The 19,952-nt window shown below is 45.9% G+C and overlaps 1 protein-coding gene across 1 annotated transcript; it reads left to right on the top strand.

The window, feature by feature from the left end:
• The first annotated feature begins 1,102 nt into the window (after positions 1-1,102).
• Positions 1,103-19,556, top strand: PSMB1 (proteasome 20S subunit beta 1). The gene is made up of 6 exons (XM_056567035.1): positions 1,103-1,293; positions 6,132-6,239; positions 8,523-8,604; positions 8,915-9,044; positions 11,699-11,805; positions 19,278-19,556. The coding sequence occupies exons 1-6, from the start codon at positions 1,184-1,186 to the stop codon at positions 19,461-19,463; spliced, it is 723 nt and encodes a 240-aa protein (XP_056423010.1). The 5' UTR covers positions 1,103-1,183; the 3' UTR covers positions 19,464-19,556.
• Positions 19,557-19,952: the final 396 nt, after the last annotated feature.

Raw genomic sequence — 19,952 nt, 5'->3', positions numbered from 1 at the left:
AGCCAAAGGGGGACATTTATCAAACCATTTAGTAGATTTTTTTGCTTAAAATTGTCGCAAAAAAGTCGCAAGTGCGACTACTCTCTTTTTTCTGCGACTTGTGCAGTGACCTAAGCAAAAAATAAAAATCTTTGCTTACGAAAGCAAAAAGTGATTTTTGACTTGCAGTGGTCAGAGATTTATCAAGTGCGAAAGTCGCAAAAAAGTCGCATCACATGAAAAAACCTACTAAATTTACTCCAGCTCAGACATGGAGCGGAAAAAGCCACTACCAAAGCAAAAAAAGAAAAAGTGCTTACGTGAAAGAAATTTATCAACAGGCTGAAAGCAGTTGATAAATACGTCGCACATAAGCTAAAAAATTGGAAAAAAAGATAACTAAAAATCGGAATACATAAGCAAACATTGATAAATGTCCCCCTAATATATTAGCACTGGTAGGGAAGTTATCTTCACTGCACTTTAGGCGGCAGCGCAGTTGGTTTTCCTGCATGATGTGACATAGAGCGCTCCAGGTAGTACCCAAGGTGTCTGATGAATTGGTTCAATGAATAGGTCTATTGCAGCGGTCTTCAAACTGTGGCCCTCCAGATGTTGCAAAACTACAACTCCCAGCATGACCGGACAGCCAACGGCTGTCCGGGCATGCTGGGAATTGTAGTTTTGCAACATCTGGAGGGCCACAGTTTGAAGACCACTGGTCTATTGAATGACTCCCTGTGACAGTCTGTGCTATAGCATGTGCTGAGGCCTACTGTAAGATCATATTTATTAAAACCTGTGCAGAGGAAGAGTTGATCAGTTGCTTATAGCAACCAATCAGCTTCCTTCTTTCATTTTTCAGAGGCCTTTTTACAAATGAAAGAATTTTATTAGTTTCTATGGGCAACTGATCAACCTCGGCACCGGTTCTGATAAATCCCCCCCCCATAGATAAGCAGGAGTCCTCCATTCACAGAGGTTGTGTGCATTTCGTCAGTAGATCACAGATCTGGACACCCCAGCTCCCCGATCACAGAAGTGCCATATGACACAGCCGTGTGATGGCAACATGACAAGGCAAGTGGGCGGGGCCTCCGGATCCATCACCGGAAGCAAAATGCCGGAAACCGGAAGTGCTATTCTCGCCATCTCTAGAGTGATACAGCAGTGCGGCTGTGAGGCAGAGCTGTGTGTGTGAGACATGTATCTATCAAGCATCGCCCGTCCTGATCAGAAGCTGTACAAGGAAATGGATTACCACTACACCGGGCCCGTGGAGCACCGCTTCAACCCCTACACGTTTAACGGGGGGTAAGGCTGATGGGCGCCCGCCGAGAACAGAGGTTTTTTTTTCCCACCAGGGTCATTGATCGCAACTTGCTTGTGCCGGGGCTGTCTGCTGGTGGGGGTGATCGCCGTTTTTAGGAGACGTTATTTGTCTAGTATCGTAGAGTGCTTTCACTTTCGGTTTGGGTTCTGGCTGTCTTATTATAATAATACATTATGTGCTCCGGACGCTTCCCTGTGGAGGGTATAGTGCCGCACACTTCCATAGTCCTCCAGTGTAAGCCATCTATTGTAGCTGTATAGAGCTTAGTGATATTTCTCCAGCCCTCCTGCATCCACTTCTAGCAGCATATAGCCAGTACAGTGTTCAGCATGAGGCGTCTCCCATAGTAACCAGATACATGGCGGTGTGTATCCTGTGTGGTCATGTTGTTTGGCACAGTGGGCAGCATGCACCCTGTAAAATGTTTTGACATATCAGAGAAATGTGAAAATTTTTAGACCAGGGTGCCTCCAGCTGTTGCAAAACCACAACTCTCAACAGGCCTGGACAGCCAAAGGCTGCAACAGTTGGAGGCACCCTGGTGGGGAAATACTGGTTAAAGGGGTACTCCGCTACCCTGCTTCTGGAGCTCTGCTCCCCAGCGTCCGGAAGTTTATTGTTCAGGGCCGCCCCTCGTGACGCCACGCCCGCCCCCTCAACGTAAGTCTATGGGAAGGGGGCGCGACGGCCGTCGTGCCCCCTTTCCATAGACTTTCGTTGAGGGGGTGGGTGTGGCGTCACAAGGGGGCGGGTGTGACGCCACGAGGGACGGCCCTGAACACGGAAGCCCACACACAGCGTTCAGAACAATAAACCTCCGGACGCAGGGCAGCGGAGTACCCCTTTAAGACCCCTAGCTTTCAGCTGAGTTGGACGAGTTCTATAGAAAGTCTATGGAGCCTATCTCCTGCACTGAGAAGAGAGGAGCACTATTGACCATTTCTTCTCGCTCATTTTACCAACTGGGATCTCAAAACTATTGACATGTCAAGTGTATTTTATTTTATGTATTTATTTAAACAAAATCAATTAGCTCTTTGTTGCTGATTTCAAAGAACCTGTTGTTGCTCTTGAGCCTATGCCATCATGCGGGTGACACTGATAATACTTACCTATCGCTGAAACGTAGCCCCATTTGCCCAGTATTTTTCCTTATTCTGGCAGTAGGCTTGGTGCAAGAGAAGCTCTCCTGGAACACATGGAAACCGCTGCTACTGTTACCTTGAAAAATACAGCAGCGGTAATGTAAGCGTGCTCCTGGAGCTCTGCCTGTGCACCAAGCCTGCCGCCAGAAAAAGGATAACGGGGCCACGAATCGGGGGTAAGTATCATTATCATCAGTGTCACCTGCACTACATGCCTGTACCAACAGGTTAGTGCAGTGCTTCTCAATTATTTTCTTTCATGGCCCCCCCCCCCCCCCAGGAATAAGAAAACATTTTGCTCTGTACACTGACGACAAGCGGGGGCTCTGTACACTGACGACAAGCGGGGGCTCTGTACACTGACGCCAAGCGGGGGCTCTGTACACTGACGCCAAGCGGGGGCTCTGTACACTGACGCCAAGCGGGGGCTCTGTACACTGACGCCAAGCGGGGGCTCTGTACACTGACGCCAAGCGGGGGCTCTGTACACTGACGCCAAGCGGGGGCTCTGTACACTGACGCCAAGCGGGGGCTCTGTACACTGACGCCAAGCGGGGGCTCTGTACACTGACGCCAAGCGGGGGCTCTGTACACTGACGCCAAGCGGGGGCTCTGTACACTGACGCCAAGCGGGGGCTCTGTACACTGACGCCAAGCGGGGCTCTGTACACTGACGCCAAGCGGGGAGGCGGGCGCACTGCTCGGTGGCACAGTGAACTCCAACATGGTGGGCTGCTGCGCTTAGATGTGAGGTCACGTCACCCCGGTGACGTGACCTCATGTCTGAACGTAGCAGCGCACCACGCCGGAGTTCAAAGCGCCTCTCCCAGGCAGCCACACTGACAACCCAGGGCCGTAAGTAAGATCCAGCCATAGAGTTGGGACGCCGCTTGCGAGTGAGTCGGGCCCCCCTTTACGGAGCCTTGCACCCCCCTGGGGGGCGTGCCCCACTATTTGAAAAGCACTGGGTTAGTGTAACACTGATATCAGATTTTCTTTAAAGGTGTACTCCCATGGAAAACCTTTTTTCTTTTCTTTAATCAACTGGTGCCAGAAAGTTACCGTATATACTCGAGTATAAGCCGACCCGAGTATAAGCCGAGACCCCTAATTTCAACCCAAAATCCCAGGAAAAGTTATTGACTCGAGTATAAGCCTAGGGTGGGAAATACCTCATCCCCCCCTGTCATCATCCAGACCCGTCATTAACATCCTCATCATCCCCTTGTCATCATCCCCTTATCATCCCACACATCCCCCCTTCATCATCCCCTTGTCATCATCCCACACATCCCCTTATCATCCCACACATCCCCCCTTCATCATCCCCTTATCATCCCACACATCCCCCCTTCATCATCCCCTTATCATCCCACACATCCCCCCTTCATCATCCCCTTGTCATCATCCCACACATCCCCCCTTCATCATCCCACACATCCCCCCTTCATCATCCCCTTGTCATCATCCCACACATCCCCCCTTCATCATCCCCTTGTCATCATCCCACACATCCCCTTATCCCACACATCCCCCCTTCATCATCCCCTTGTCATCATCCCACACATCCCCCCTTCATCATCCCCTTGTCATCATCCCACACATCCCCCCTTCATCATCCCCTTGTCATCATCCCACACATCCCCTTATCATCCCACACATCCCCCCTTCATCATCCCCTTGTAATCATCCCACACACCCCCCCCCTTCATCATCCCCACCCCCCTTCATCATCCCCACACCCCCCCCCCTTCATCATCCTCTTCTCATCATTCGCCCTCAGTGGTCTTCAACCTGCGGACCTCCAGAGGTTTCAAAACTACAACTCCCAGCAAGCCCGGGCAGCCATCGGCTGTCCGGGCTTGCTGGGAGTTGTAGTTTTGAAACCTCCGGAGGTCCGCAGGTTGAAGACCACTGCGGCCTTCAACATGCGGACCTCCAGAGGTTTCAAAACTACAACTCCCAGCAAGCCCGGGCAGCCATCGGCTGTCCGGGCTTGCTGGGAGTTGTAGTTTTGAAACCTCCGGAGGTCCGCAGGTTGAAGACCACTGCGGCCTTAAACATCATCCAGCCCCCCTCTCACCCCCTTTAGTTCTGAGTACTCACCTCCGCTCGGCGCTGGTCCGGTCCTGCAGGGCTGTCCGGTAAGGAGGTGGTCCGGTGAGGAGGTGGTCCGGGCTGCTATCTTCACCGGGGGCGCCTCTTCTCCGCGCTTCCGGCCCGGAATAGAGCCGTTGCCTTGACAACGACGCATCTGCGTCGTTGTCAAGGCAACGTGACTATTCTGAGGCCGGGCCCGAAGCGCTTAGAAGAGGCCTCCCCGGTGAAGATAGCAGCCCGGAACCACTATCCCACCGGACGACCTCCTCACCGGACAGCCCTGCAGGACCGGACCAGCGCCGAGTGGAGGTGAGTACTCAGAACTAAAGGGGGGTGAGAGGGGGCTGGATGATGTTGAAGGCCGCAGTGGTCTTCAACCTGCGGACCTCCGGAGGTTTCAAAACTACAACTCCCAGCAAGCCCGGACAGCCGATGGCTGCCCGGGCTTGCTGGGAGTTGTAGTTTTGAAACCTCTGGAAGTCCGCAGGTTGAAGACCACTGCGGGTGGGGGAGTTCACTCGAGTATAAGCCGAGGGGGGGTGTTTTCAGCACGAAAAATCGTGCTGAAAAACTCGGCTTATACTCGAGTATATACGGTAATTAGATTTGTAAATTTCTTCCATAAAAAAAATCTTAATCTTTCCAGTACTTATCAGCTGCTATATGCTCCACAGGAGGTTATTTTCCTTTTGAATTTCCTTTCTGTCTGACCACAGTGCTCTCTGCTGACACCTCTGTCCATTTTAGGAACTGTCTGGAGAAGGATAGGTTTGCTATGGGGATTTGCCATGGACAGTTCATAAAATGGACAGAGGTGTCAGACAGAAAGGAAATTCAAAAAGAAAAGATCTTCCTGTGGAGCATACAGCAGCTGGTAAGTACTGGAAGGATTAAGATTTTTAAATAGAAGTAATTTACAAATCTGAAAGAAAAAAAAATATATGTATGTGCAGCTCACAATTAATATAACACACTGAGGTCAAACTAGGGCATGCGACTATACCTCAGTTGCAAAGAAAGGGAAACCAAAAGACAAAAATGTTGTGCCCGGACCTTCTAGGTGGATATAATAACTACCGTAAATATAATTGATAAAATAAATTAAATTAATGATGTGGTTCGTGCTTCAACAATAATGCAATGGGTTTATTTAAAATATCACAGTATAAAAAGGTGACTCCTCACAGGGCCCGTGTGAGGAGAACACATAAAATACAGGCAATCAATTAATATTAAAAGTGCAGAAGCACGACCCACATCCTTAATTTAATTTATCAATTATATTTAGTTATTATATCCACCTAGAAGGTCCGGGCACAACATTTTTGTCTTTTAATTTACATATCTGTTTAACTTTCTGGCACCAGTTGATTTATAAAAAAATGTTTTCCAGTGGAGTACCCCTTTTAAAGGGGTTCTCTGGGCTTGCAAAAAAAATGATGGAATATCCTTAGGTTAGGGCATCGGTGTAAGATCAGCAGGGGTGCCAGGAGTCCACCCCATCCCCCTTTCCCTGCCAGTCTGATAATGATGGTAAAACAGGTAATAAACCTATCTAATCTTTTTCTTCCTAGAACTGTGCTGGCTCTTGCAGGGGAAGACTTTGCCATTGTGGCATCAGATACCAGACTCAGTGAAGGATATTCAATCCACAGCAGAGACACGCCAAAGTGCTACAAACTGTAAGTTCCAACTCATGAAAATTGTATTCGATCTGCAAGACCAAAATAGTTGGCTTGTACACTAAAAAAAAAAAAAAAATGTTTAATATATTACGCTGATGGGTTTTCCTGGAATAATAATAACTAACTGGTTGCCATCTAAGGACGAGCCGGCTCCTTCTGAGACAGCAAGCAGTGTATCGCGCATGCTCCTGACTCGAGCCCGCGCTATACCGGCCACCCCCCAGATGATTATTGCAGCTGCGGGGGCTGCCGTTAGTGCTGGGCGGTATGACCTAAAACTTTTATCACAGTATTTTTTCAGGTTATGGCGGTATTACCGTGGTACCATGTGGGAAACAGTGTAGAAGTGCAGCGGCTGACAGTTAACCCCCTTCCCCGCCATGGGCACGGCCCCTATAGCGGGGAAGGGGTTAACTGTCAGCCGCAGCGCTATCGTGATTCCCCCCCCACGGGCGCACTGTCAGCTATTTACATACATTGTCCGCCGCTGCAGTTTATAATCCCCGTCCCCAGCCGCTGCAGAGCCTTCTCCCCCTGTGACAGGCAGGCACAGGACATCTTATCTTCATCCCCACTCTGTTCTCTGATCCCCGAGCAGGGATGGGAATGTAAGAATCAGCAGAGTCTTCTCCTCCTGCAAACGCTAAATGTATGGGCACGGCAGAGCTTCTGATCCCCGTCTCTGCTCGGGGATCAGAGAACAGAGCGGGTCACATTTAGTGCTTGCAGGGGGAAGGTTTGTCAGGGTTCTACTCGAATATCTTCGTGGTTCCCAAGAAGAATGGCGCTATTCGCCCAATCCTCGACTTGAGGCTCCTCAACTGCCATGTGTGCCTGCGGCACTTCCTCATGGAATCCCTGCGTTCAGTGGTTGCGTCAATGGATCCAGGTTCCTGGTGTCACTTTGGTTGTGGCTCTGCTCCCTGGGTCTTTACCAAGACGCTGGCAGCGGTGGTGGCTATTCTCCACTCCCGAGTGGTTTGGGTACTCCCCTACCTGGACGACCTACTCATCAAAGCACCCTCTCTTGAGCAACATCGTGTGAGCCTCGACATCACTCTGCAGACCCTGACCAGCTTTGGTTGGAGAACGGTTGGACTTTTTCCAATTCACAATCCGACTCACTCTGATTTTCGTGGGGATCCGCTTTGATGCGGCAGCGCCCTGTCTGACTCTTCCGGAGGAAAAGCTCCGGTCCTTGAGATTGGGCATTCGTCTGCTCCAGCGTCCGAGCTCAATCTATCTGCTCCTGCATGGCGGTGCTGGACAAGATGGTGGCAGCCATGGAGGCGATTCCGTATGTGCAGTTCCGGTACCGCCCCCTCCAGCTTGCCATCCTGTCGCAGTGGGACAAGTCGTCTTTCTTTCTCTCTATCATCTCTCTATCCCCGGGGTAGACGATTGGGAGGTAGACTTTCTCAGCCGCTCCACGGCTGATCCCGGCGAGTGGTCTCTCCATCTTGGAGGTCTTTGCTCAAATATGCCGTCGCTGGGGGACTGGACGTGGAACTGTTTGCGTCCCGCTGGAACAGGAAGGTCCAAAGCTTTGTCTCCCGCTCACAGGATCCCCTAGCGTTAGCAGTGGACGCTCTGATGGTCCACTGCTTACTGGTTTCGCCATTGATTTTGTGGTGAAATGGTTGATGTCATTACAAAGTAAAATTTTTGGCCCAAAAAAAACAAGCCCTCATATGGGTCTGTAGGTGGAAAATTTAAAGCATTATGATTTTTAGAAGGTGAGGAGGAAAAAACAAAAGTGCAAAAATTAAAAATGGCCCGGTTCTTAAGGGGGTAAAAAAAAATTGTTACCTCGCTGCTTTTTCATATTGTTGTCCAGACAGTCCCAGCCCACTGTAGATAATGTTATATCACAGCAGGGTCCTGTGAATGGCCTGTCAGCTCATGAGATGGTCATTGTACTGGTAACATTTTCAGTGTTTACAAATGCCCAATCCTGCAATTGCCATACGACATTGGATTTTAGTGCGGGTGAACAGGAATACATAGAGGTATCACTTACTGAAATTGGTGCAGCCGTTTAGAAGATCTGTTCTGTTTCTATACTGCTGAATCACTTTAGTGTGCAGTGGAGGCATGGAGCCAGCCTGCCAAGTTTCCCTGGAAGTTGTAGTTTAGCAACAGCTGGAGGCATCTTGTTTGGGAAACACTACTCTAGAAGTTGCTGACTGGTTTTACCTTTTTATATTTCCAAGTGGTTGCACATCAGCAAAAACTGTACTAAATGCATTACCCTTTTTTTTTCCCCCCCTTCTGTCACAGGACAGACAAAACGGTCATCGGCTGTAGTGGATTTCATGGGGACTGCCTCACACTGACTAAAATCATTGAAGCCAGGTTAAAGGTAAATCACTATTTTTTTGCTTTATAAATGTTAGGGCACTTTTATCACTGCACTGGTTTTCCTATTAAAATGCTGTCCATTCTGGAAACCCAACAGACCCTAATAAAATCAGTGGGGTCAGTTTGGCATTGTTGGTGTCTGTCATGCAGCACATCTAGCTTTTTCTTTGCTCCTGTCATGAGGCAGGACAGTGGGGGGAAAAAAACTGTGTATTTTGGAATGTGTGGAATGAAGCACAAAACTTTGACAGAGACCTTCAACAACAGTAATATATATTTATCTGCACTTTTTTTCCTCTTCACATTTTTAGATGTACAAGCACTCAAACAACAAGATCATGACCAGTGGGGCTATTGCAGCAATGCTTTCCACAATACTCTACTCAAGACGCTTCTTTCCTTACTATGTATACAATATTATTGGAGGACTCGATGAAGAAGGTGATTTTTTTTTTTTCTTTCTTACAAATACTAGTCCATTCAGTGATGATGACACATTTTTCCCCTGCTCTGGACAGTTCCTGATACGGGCATTCGGTGTCAGCAGGGAGCACTATGGACAAGACAAAAAAGAAATTTAAAAAGAAAATAATTTCCTCTAGCATACAGCTGCTAAAATGTATTGGAAGGGTAAAGATTTTTTAATAGAATTAATTTACAAATCTGTTCAACTTTCTGGCACCAGTTGATTAAAAAAAAAGTTTTCCACCGGAGCACCCCTTTAACCCCTTCCCGCTACATGACGTATGCATACGTCATGAGCAGGCTCCCGCAATAGAACGGGGGTCATGCGCTGACCCCGCATCATATCGCGGCGGTCCCGGCGCCCATCAACGGCTGCTCATACCAGACATCACCGATCGCGGTGATGCCCGGTATTAACCCTTCAGACGCGGCGATCAAAGTTGATCGCCCTGTCTAAAGTGAAGGTAAACTGTGCCGGTTAACTCAGTGGAGCTGTTCGGGACCGCTGTGATGAAATCGCGGTGTCCCGAACAGCTTGCTGAACAGCTGAAGGGTCCCTACCTGCCTCCTCGCTGTCCGATCGCCGAATGACTGCTCCGTGCCTGAGATCCAGGCAGGAGCAGTTGAGCGGCGATAACACTGATCAATGCCCGGCTGTTGCCAGGCAGTGATCAGAGTAGAAGATCAGTGTGTGCAGTGTTATAGACCCTTATGGGAGCTATAACACTGCAAAAAAAAGTGAAAATAAAGTGGTAATAAAGATCATTTAACCCCTTCCATAATAAAAGTCAGAATCATCCCCCTTTTCCCAATAAAAAAATAAGTGTAAATAAAAATAAACGTATGTGGTATCGCCGCATGCGTAAATGTCCGAACTATAAAAATATATCGTTAATTAAACCGCACGGTCTATGGCGTACACGTAAAAAAAATTCCAAAGTCCAAAATAGCATATTTTGGGTCACTTTTTATGCCATAAAAAAGTGAATAAAAAGCGATCAAAAAGTCTGATCAATACTAAAATGATACCAATAAAAACCTCAGATCACGGCGCAAGAAATGAGCCCTCATACTTCCCCCATATGCAGAAAAATAAAAAAAGTTATAGGGGTCAGAAATTACATTTTTAAGCGTATAAATTTTCCTGCATGTAGTTATGATTTTTTCCAGAAGTACAACAAAATCAAACCTATATAAGTAGGGTATCATTTTAACCGTAAGGACCTACAGAATAAAGAGAAGGTGGATTTTTTTTTATTGAAAAATGCACTGCGTAGAAACGGAAGCCCCCAAAACTCACAAAATGGCACTTTTTCTTCAGTTTTGTCGCACAATGCTTTTTTTCCCGTTTCGCCATGGATTTTTGGGTAAAATGACTCACAGCAAAGTAGAATTGGTGGTGCAAAAAATAAGCCATAATATGGATTTTTGTATGCAAAATTGAAAGCGTTATGATTTTAAGAAGGTGATGAGGAAAAAAGGAAAATACCCTGCGTCATTAAGGGGTTACGGACATTTATGTATGGGGCTGTAGTGAGTAACTTTATGCACAGCGCTATACGTTTACGGCGCAGCTATGAAGTGAGCGCAGAAGCTGCAGATGAGCTGATGTTCGCCATTTTTGTGAGTCCACCGATAATGGCAGACATCAGGGATTACGCTGATGTCCGTCATTAACCATATAGATGCCCTGATAAATACCAATCACGCAATCTATAGTGTCGCCTCTCCTCCCTCTGGCATGCAGGATGGCAAAGCCTCTTGTGCATCCTGGAGAGCCAGGCTGTACAAGAAGATTGCTGACAGTACTGTTATAAGTACAGTACATAGGAATATAATGATTGCTATTAACAGTCCCCTGTTGGGACTTAAAAAGGGGTATCTGCTTACCGGATAAAGCTGTTAAAGTGTACTTATAAACTTGAATTTCTGCGTATTCCTCAGATATCAGTGTGATAAGTTCACTGAATTAGAAATGGGCTTGTATACGAAACTCTGAGCGTAGTATGTGGTCTTGGCAACTGTATTGCTTTAGCATGGAATGCATCTCTCTGCTGTTTTGAAGAACGGGCTGGAGTTCAAGTTTACAGGTACACTTTAGGCATAAGTGATGGCAATCTGTTACAGGCTGCATGTCAATCTGGGACAGATATGCATGCTGGGAGCTGTAGTTTTTCAACATCTGGAGGTCCGCAGGTTGAAGACCACTGCCCTAGACATTGAGTAGTAATAAACTACAGACTTATTACAATGGGGTAAAACATAAAGTGTTATTTTTGCACAGGCAGAGCAGCTTACTTAAAAAAGTCCAGCGCTAAGTAATTTATCACTATCTGAAGGATAAGGGATAAATGTCTGATTGCGGGGTGTCCGACCACTGGGACCGCACTCTCCCTCCCCGGGATCTCCCATACGGAGCTGTGTGTGACGTTTTGCACACAGCAGGTTAGCTGGTAGAAACATGCCCCCTCCATTCATCTCTATGGGAGAGGCGGAGACACACCATTCCTGTGTCTTTGCCTGTCCTTAGTATAGGGGCTACATTTCGTAGCGCTGGACATCTTTAACTTGTATAAATATGGCACTTCTCTTTAAAGATGTAGACTTTAATGACCAAATTTCTTTTTCAGGTAAAGGAGCAGTGTACAGCTTTGATCCAGTAGGATCCTACCAGAGAGATGCATACAAGGCTGGTGGTTCTGCAAGTGCCATGCTTCAGCCCCTTTTAGATAACCAGGTATTCTTACCACATAATTGTATAATTTTACTTGTAACTTTTTACCACAATACCCCCCCCCACAATACTGAGTTTTTAATACCATGTGATGGCTAAGGGTGCTTTTAGTCAAGTTGTGTTCATACTTTATTGATAAACCCTCCCCTTAATTACAGAGATATCAGGGTTTTGAGGTTTGTCTTAAGATTCGGGGAAAACTTAACTAAAATACTGTGTGTGCTGAGAATGCCGAAAGGTGGGATTTACATAGAGGGGGCATGCTGTACACTACAGAGGCTTGTAGATGGCTAAGGCAGCAGGACCTTGTGAGTTGTAGGTAATCTCTGAGATCCTGCAAGTGAATTACACACAGGAATCTACATTATGGTGGCCCCACTATCTACAATTTGCTGGCATCTGCGTGTAATGCAAATCACCACTCTAATTCACATGCAGGATCTCCTAAATGAAATACATCTCACAAGATTCAGCTTCCTACAAGCGCCCTTAGTGTATAGCATGCCCCTCTAAATCATCTAAATCATGTCTCTTTGCATACTCTGCTTGCACATTATTACAATTAAGTATTTCCTGAATTGTCGGACAGGTAAATATGCCAACATAAGGCAAGGATGTGGAATTCCTTTCGCCCCGACACCCGGGACATGCAGTTCCGGGCGTCGGGCAGGTGAATTTTTCAGGCCCTTTGCCCTGCTTCGGGCAAGCAGCAATGGACCTGAAAGCCCCCGACAAGCACAGCGGCGCTCAGAGGGGTGTATGGAGCGGGCTCCGGACTTGTGCTCACTCTCTACTCTGCAGCCGTCAGCGGTTTTCAGTAGCTGGGGGCTGCCGCTAATAGCCAGCATGCGGTAATTGCTGCGGCTGGCTATTAACCTTTTAGATCGCTGCTGTTAAAGCTGATAGCGGCATCTAAAGGGATCACGTGATTCCTTCCTGGTGGGCTAGTGGGGTGGATAACATCCCCCCCCCCCCCGCAGCGCAATCGTGGGGGGAGGGGATGGATCCACTATAGAGGTGGCCGGAGGGCTTACCTCTGTTCCCTGGTGTCTGTGGCTCTGTCATTGATAGATCCTGGCCTGGACTAGGCTCTAGCAATGGATTGCAGAGAACACAGATCAATGGATTTCAATAGAACTCTTTTGATCTGTATGAGGAATCTAATGATTCCACCTAGAAGTCCCCTAAGGGACTAATAAAATGTGTAAGTGTGTTTAAATTTTTTTATTTTTTTTAAAGACACACGTTAACCCCTTCCATAATAAAAGTTCAAATCGACCCCTTTTCCTATATAAAAAAAACATAATAAAAATAAACATATTTGGTATCGCTGCGTGCATAATTGTATGAAATATTAAAATATCACAGTATGTATCCAGTACAGTAAATGACATAAATGTAAAAAAAATAAAAAAAAAAGGACCAAACCATAGAATTGCAATTTTTATAATATCCCTGAAAAAAAAGTTGAAAGCGATTAAAAAGTCAGGTCAATACAAAAATGGTACAGATACAAGAAACAAATTATGGCGCAAAAAATTAGCCCTCATACAGCCTCGTTTGCGAGGAAAAAAGCAAAGCTACAGGGGTCAGAAAATGGCAATTAAAAAAATTTCAAAAAAGTTCAGAATTTTTTTAAAATTTGTAAAACATGACGGAAACGATACAAATCTGGTATTGCTGTAATCAGGCCGGCCTAAAGAATCAGAACAACATGTTAACTCAACCACAAGGTAAATGGCGTAGAAAAGAAAACCACCAAATTTGCAATATTATCTTTTACTATTTCAATTTCACTTCACCAATATTTTTTTTTTCCCGGAGCATATGTTATGGAAAAATTTAAAAGGTATCATTGTAGTAGTTAGTAATGCCTATTATACGGCAAGGAGGAAAAAGAGTGTAAAAGCGAAAATTGCCCACGACAAGTGTATAGTCATGAGGGACAAGTAGATTTTGCTCCTTTTTAGTGCCGTGGACAAGTAGTTTATTAAATTTACATACCTCTGCACCCTAAGCTATCACATAGTATTAAAAACTCAATATTTTGGGTAGGCTACAGGTCCTATTTAAAGAGTACCTGTCATGAACTTGTCAAATTTTATAATCCTCACAGTTTACTGCCCCCATCATGATAAACCACCCCCTGCCTTTATTATTATTTTTTAGTTTTCTACCTTGATATTGCTCTGTATATTCTGCTCAGTCTGTCAGATTCACAGACTGGAAGGGGCATTCCCCAGCAGGCATGACATCATCTGAAGCCATACAGGGGAGAACTTCCTCCCTCACTCTGCTACACACAGCCCAGAGCAGTTCGGTATGAGTTGAGCTATGATTGGCTAAGGCTGAATTCCCCCTACTCAGCACTCCAGATTGCATTTCCTGATTTTGGACTTCTGCCAGGCCAGAAGGAGTCCAAAGTCTGTACAAGAGATGGGGTAAATGTGCTCTGGACAAGTAGGAAGACACATAGTGGCAACTTTTTTTTAACGCAAATGAAACTTTATTATTATTATTATTTTTTTTTTAAACAAAGTACATTAGAAAGATTTGTTTTATTTACCATAAGGAGTGCAATAGCAAAAATTTGTTTCAATGACTGCCCATTTAAGACCTATTTTAAGCAACCAATTGTTACGATTGTTTAAAAAAAAAAATGGACAGAGTAAGCGAAGATCAATCACTGTTTCCACTGTAATAAATTGTTTATCAGCAAAAAGGATTAAGACTTCCAGTTCCGGCGCTGCCATGCACTGTCGCAGCTAAGCGAGCTCCCGCACCTCCCGGCTGTTCACCGCTCGCTTCCTGACTAGCAAGGGAATCCCCTGGAGGCCCTGCGCTCCCCGGACCTGCGGGCAGTTATCCCGCTCCCGTATGGAGCGGTATCTTCTATGGAGCGGTCAGAAATCTTCCACTCCGCACGGAGTGCTCCCCGAGGCTGTGGGCAAGATGGTGGCGGCAGCGCGGCACGGGCAGCAACAGCGTACAGCCCAGCCTATGATCTCCTCTCTCCCCCTGCCTCCAACAAACAGTGTGGTGCCTGGAGGGAGTACAGCTACCCCTGAATTCCCTCACCCTGCTGGGAACACTACCCCTATGGGTCCTGAAGCCCCCTCCACTGCTCCCTCCTGCAGGCTGACTGCCGTGGTGGATAACCCAGGGGACCTTCCTGCCTCATTTTCCTCCCAGCCCTCATGCCTTACTTTTCCTGCTGGTGCCTCACTTGTCAGCCAGCTCCCAAGTGTGCCTGCATATACAGACGTACCTCATGCCCTCTCAGCCACTTCCCCTCTTTTTAATTTCAAATCTCTGGCAGCGGAGATGATGGCACACACAGTACCTGATATACAACAGCCCTTGGAGGAGGGGCGGCAGGCGTCCTTTGATAAGTTGTGGGCTGATTTGGTGCAAACTAACGCTACAGTTTCTATTATCCAAAATGATGTTAAATGCCTTGAAAGGGGCCATGTTGATCTCTCTGCTGCCAAAACTGCTCTTCAACAGGAAAATGTGTACTTGTGGGCTAATTTGGATGACCTGGAGAACAGGTCCAGGCGGAATAACTTGCGTATTGTTGTGCTTTCGAACAGGTGAAAGCAATTGATCTTCAGCGTATTTGTGCAATGGAATTACCTGATGCCCTGGGCCTAGATTACTATTGTAGGATGGAGACAGGGCGCATAGGCTCGGGCCAGATCCTGGACTCCGTGATACAAATGCGAGACTTTCTCTTCACAGCGGAATCGACCACACCAGGTCATTTTCAAGCTGCTAGACTTCAATGACCGCCAGCCCTTGATGCGGGCCTTTCGGAGCAGTGCTCCTCTCATCCTCAGGGACTGTCAGGTTTTACTTTTTTAGGAATTCACTGCATCAGTTGCCAAGCGACGCAGGGCTTTCAGCGGGGGGTGCGCACTGAACTATTTTGCTGCAAGGTCAAATTCCAACTTCAGTTCCCTGCCTTGCTGTTTATTTACCATGAAAATGGCACTACTTCAGTGTTTTCTATTCCTACAGCAGCGGAGGCGGCTAGATCCGCCCGTACAAATAACAGCCCTCGCCTGCCTAGAGACTGCCCTTTATCTCCTTCATCTGGACGGATGGGTTCTCCTCGTGATGTCTTCTGAGCGCCCCAGCCAGACCCTGTTTGATGTTCTTACCCATCCATGAATCTATGGGAGTGCCTTTGATGGACTCTATGGGGTGCCGTGTTCACTGTTGCCTTGTTATGTTATGCTCCTACCATTTGGCTGATCTGGGGCAGACTGTTCTCCATACTAGCCACGGGGGGGGCTGGTTTGATGGGCTGGTTGAGACATGGATGTTTCTTCTGCTGGCCCCTGCTAGTGGGTCGCCACTGTGGCCCTTAATGTTGATATGCTATTTGATTCACCTTGGGATTAGTGCATTTACGGGGGTTGCTGCTGACTGTGTTCACTGTTCACTGGCATTTTTTGTCTGGTGGTGAATGTCTTCCCAGTTTCTGCAGGGGTAATGTTTTGTTTCTTGGTTAATTGAGTGACATTTTCCCTTATTTTTCTCTTATAGTTACCCTGGAGGGGGGGGGGGGCAATACCTCTACCGGCTTGGTAGAAAAAAGTGAAGTCAGTAACACTGTGTGAAGGCACTCCTTGAGTGCCCGTACTACACTACGTGTTAGTGTGTCCTTTGTCTCTTTGTTTGTCCTGTTTTTGTTTTGTCCTTGTACTTGTCCCTGCGGCTCCTGCTTTCTGCTTGGGCCTTGTCGTTTCCCTTCCCCCTAGAAGACCTCTTCGTCTCCCAATTGAGTAGTGTGTATATTTGATTTGTGTGTGTGTGTGTGTGTGTGTGTGTGTGTGTTTTTTTTTTTTTTCTCTCTTCTCTTCTCTTCTTTTCTTACTCCTCCCCACTAGCACAGGTTCACACATCGGCTATCTTTCCTCTGTTTAAAGAAACAAGACAGGGTTGTCCCCTGTCCCCCCTGTTATTTAGTTTGCCACTGGAACCCCTGGCGAGATACTTGGAGGACTCGGATTTTTATAAAGGCATTTCTGTCGGGCATGGGGAGGTTAAGTTGACTCTTTTCGCAGATGAAATCCTTGTCTTTGAGTGGTCCAGGTGCTCACTAAGTTTCCCTGATCACTTCGGATCTTTTTCTGGGTATAAGGTTAATCCCACTAAAAGTGAGAGTCCCTCTGGGCCCCTCTAAGCCACTTAGTTATTGGGCTTCACTGGGTCTACCAGTAGCCTTCATTAAATCCTGTATTACTTATCTAGGGATACACATCGGAAAGTCCCATCCTCTATGTACACCTTGGACAATCCCCCACTATTTAAACAAATTAGGGAGGAGCTTAATAGATGGTTCCCACTTTCATTCATGGGAATCTTAAGATGATTTCCTTACCCCCCCTTATTGTATCAATTACAAACTCTGCCTATTCTCCTTAAACACAAAGATGTTACTGCACTGAATTCTCCCTTTACACGCTTTATATGGGCAGGAAAGCGCCTGCGGATTGCGGTCTAAAAATGTATGCTTTGTAAGGCTGATGGTGGTGTTGGTTTCCCCAACATCCGTGGCTATAATCTATCTTGCATCTTCCGCCATGTCATGGACTGCTCCATGACTCTGATTATCATTCCAACTATTCCTTGGAGGCTGATTTGATCTCTCCATGGAATTTAGTCTCTTGCCTTCATGCTCTCATCCCATGCCTTCAAGCCTACATAAAGCATTTCCTTGTGATCAGAGACACGGTTTTAACATGGAAAGCTTTCCATAGGGCTTATGGACTTCCCTTTCTACTGTCTGGGTGCCTTAACCTCTGGGGTCATCCGGAGTTCCCCCAAGGTAGGGGAAAATAGACTGTTTGAGTCCTGGCGACTTGAAGGGGTTTCGGAGGCGAAACACTTGATGCACCCTGAGGACAGACAGTGGCTTACCCCACATGAAATTCTTTCTAAGTTTTCGTTACCACATTTTCATTTCCTTCATGTGTCTCTATTCTTGTCCTTCTGTACCTCTAGACTCCGAGACCCTTCTACTGAATGATCAATTTGAGGATGTGGTGTGTTCACAGCCGTGGAAGGTCTGTTTATTGGGAATTTACTGATGCTTTAGTGATCGCCTCCTCTGGATCTTTAGACATGGTCTTTGTGCTAAGTGGGAAGCAGTTCTCCATACCCCTGACTTACGTAATAACATTTTGGATTGATGTGCCAAAGTGCGAGCTAACGTTATTAGTGAAACGTGGCGCGAAACCTTCTTTAAAGTGATGCACTTTGATTATCGGGGCTTCATTATCCCGGCCTTGTCTATCTTCACTGACAGACTTACTTCGTGCCCGAAGTGTAGTGAACTGGGTATGGATTTTTTTCCCATGGCATTTGGGTCTGTGCTAGGACTCAGCTTTTGGGTCACAATTATAGCTTATGTCGCGGATTTGTGGAAGATACGGTTGCCTTTTGTTCCAGTCTGTTGACCAGTCCATAGCAGAGGCAATAGGCCTTCTTAGTCTTCACAAATTCATACATGTAGTTTTGCTGTTAGCGAAACAAGTTCTGATGCGTGAATGGATTAAGCCTTATATGTCAGTACTGGGTGATGTTTTGAACGAATTAAAGATAGGCTGACAGACTGGATACGGAACGGCACGGGGAACAAAACGTTAAGAAGTTCTTTGCGAAATGGTGTACCTTTCTCGTGGCCCATTATTCTCTGTCTCAAATCCAAGCAATGTTACCCTTCCGACATACTGAATGGTACTGTTTAGCGGCTCTTGGCAACACCTTGGGTCCTCTCAGTCTTCAGGATGATATGGGGTGAGTGATGCTTCCTTTCTGTTCCTCGGAGTGACCTCTGTCCCCCCTCCCTATTTTTTTTTATTTTTTATGTATGTGTATGCAAAGTGTGCTTGATGTTGGATTGTGATGGTGAACTTGCCGAGTGTTCCATATAATTTAGGCAGGTGGGCGGGAATATTATCGTGCCTTCTGATCGTGCGATTTTTCTGTAATCTTATGTGTTTAATATGTCTTATAATGGGTACTGCATTACTCACAAATTTGTCAACTATTGCATTCTGCAGCATTATTGTTCCTTGCTTGTTTATAAAATTGAAAAAATCCAATAAACAGAGTTGTTTAAAAAAAAAAATAATAATAATAATAATTGGTAAGTGTAAATGCGGTTGGTGACTATTTTTACAACAGACACTACTACTTATGAGCCCTTACTGTGTATTGTGGATGGTATAAGAAAATAGCCTTCATATTTCCAACTGATTTTTCATTGTTTATCATTGAAGTTTAAAAGAGCCTGGACTATTAGTGGTGGGGTTGTACATGATGTTGTTTAATATTTCATTTTGTCAAGACAACACAGGGGTGGTTATTACTTAAAGGGATGTTCTTATCTGCCTTCAGCTCAGAGCTGTAGTTTTGAACATTTGTATACTGCCTTGTATATCATTTTCTCCTTATGTCCTTAGATTGGATACAAGAACATGCAAAATGTGGAACAGCTTCCTCTGACCTTGGAGAAGGCGCTACAACTTGTGAAAGATGTATTTATTTCTGCAGCGGAAAGAGATGTGTACACAGGAGATGCCCTGAAAATCAGCATTGTTACCAAGGATGGTATAAGGGAGGAGTCAGTTTCTCTGAGAAAAGATTAATTCAATTAACTTTTAGCTGGCCGACAACTTGTTTACTTCTGTAACTTTTTTCTTTATAAAATAAAAAATAAATAAACTTTGGGAAAAGATTTAGCAATTTTTCTGATAATATATTCCATTTCATGTAATTCCATCTCTGCAAATTTTCAGCAATGTACAATACAGAACATGTGAATAAGGTTTAAAGACCCATTCATCTATAGCAGAAAGTCAGTGGGTGTAACCACTGCAGCACAATCTGTGGCGGAAAAAGTCCAACTAGTGAAAGGTGGACACAAACACTGCATCTGGTTGTGTAACTCAATGTACTGTATAGAAGACAGCCCAGCAGTATCACATGACCACAATCACGTAGGGAAGATTTATCAAAAACTGTGCAGAGGTGCTTCTTTCATATAACCCCTTAAAGAGTACATTTCATCAACAAAAACTTTTAATATGTTGTTCATAATTATTAATGAAGACATTGTAATATATCTTCATTAAAAA

This window comes from Hyla sarda, chromosome 3 (genome assembly GCF_029499605.1).
Source record: "Hyla sarda isolate aHylSar1 chromosome 3, aHylSar1.hap1, whole genome shotgun sequence".
In the NCBI taxonomy this organism is placed as follows: Eukaryota; Metazoa; Chordata; class Amphibia; order Anura; family Hylidae; genus Hyla; species Hyla sarda.
The sequence above is the reverse complement of the archived record's forward strand: the minus strand, read 5'-3'. Positions and strand labels throughout refer to the sequence as shown.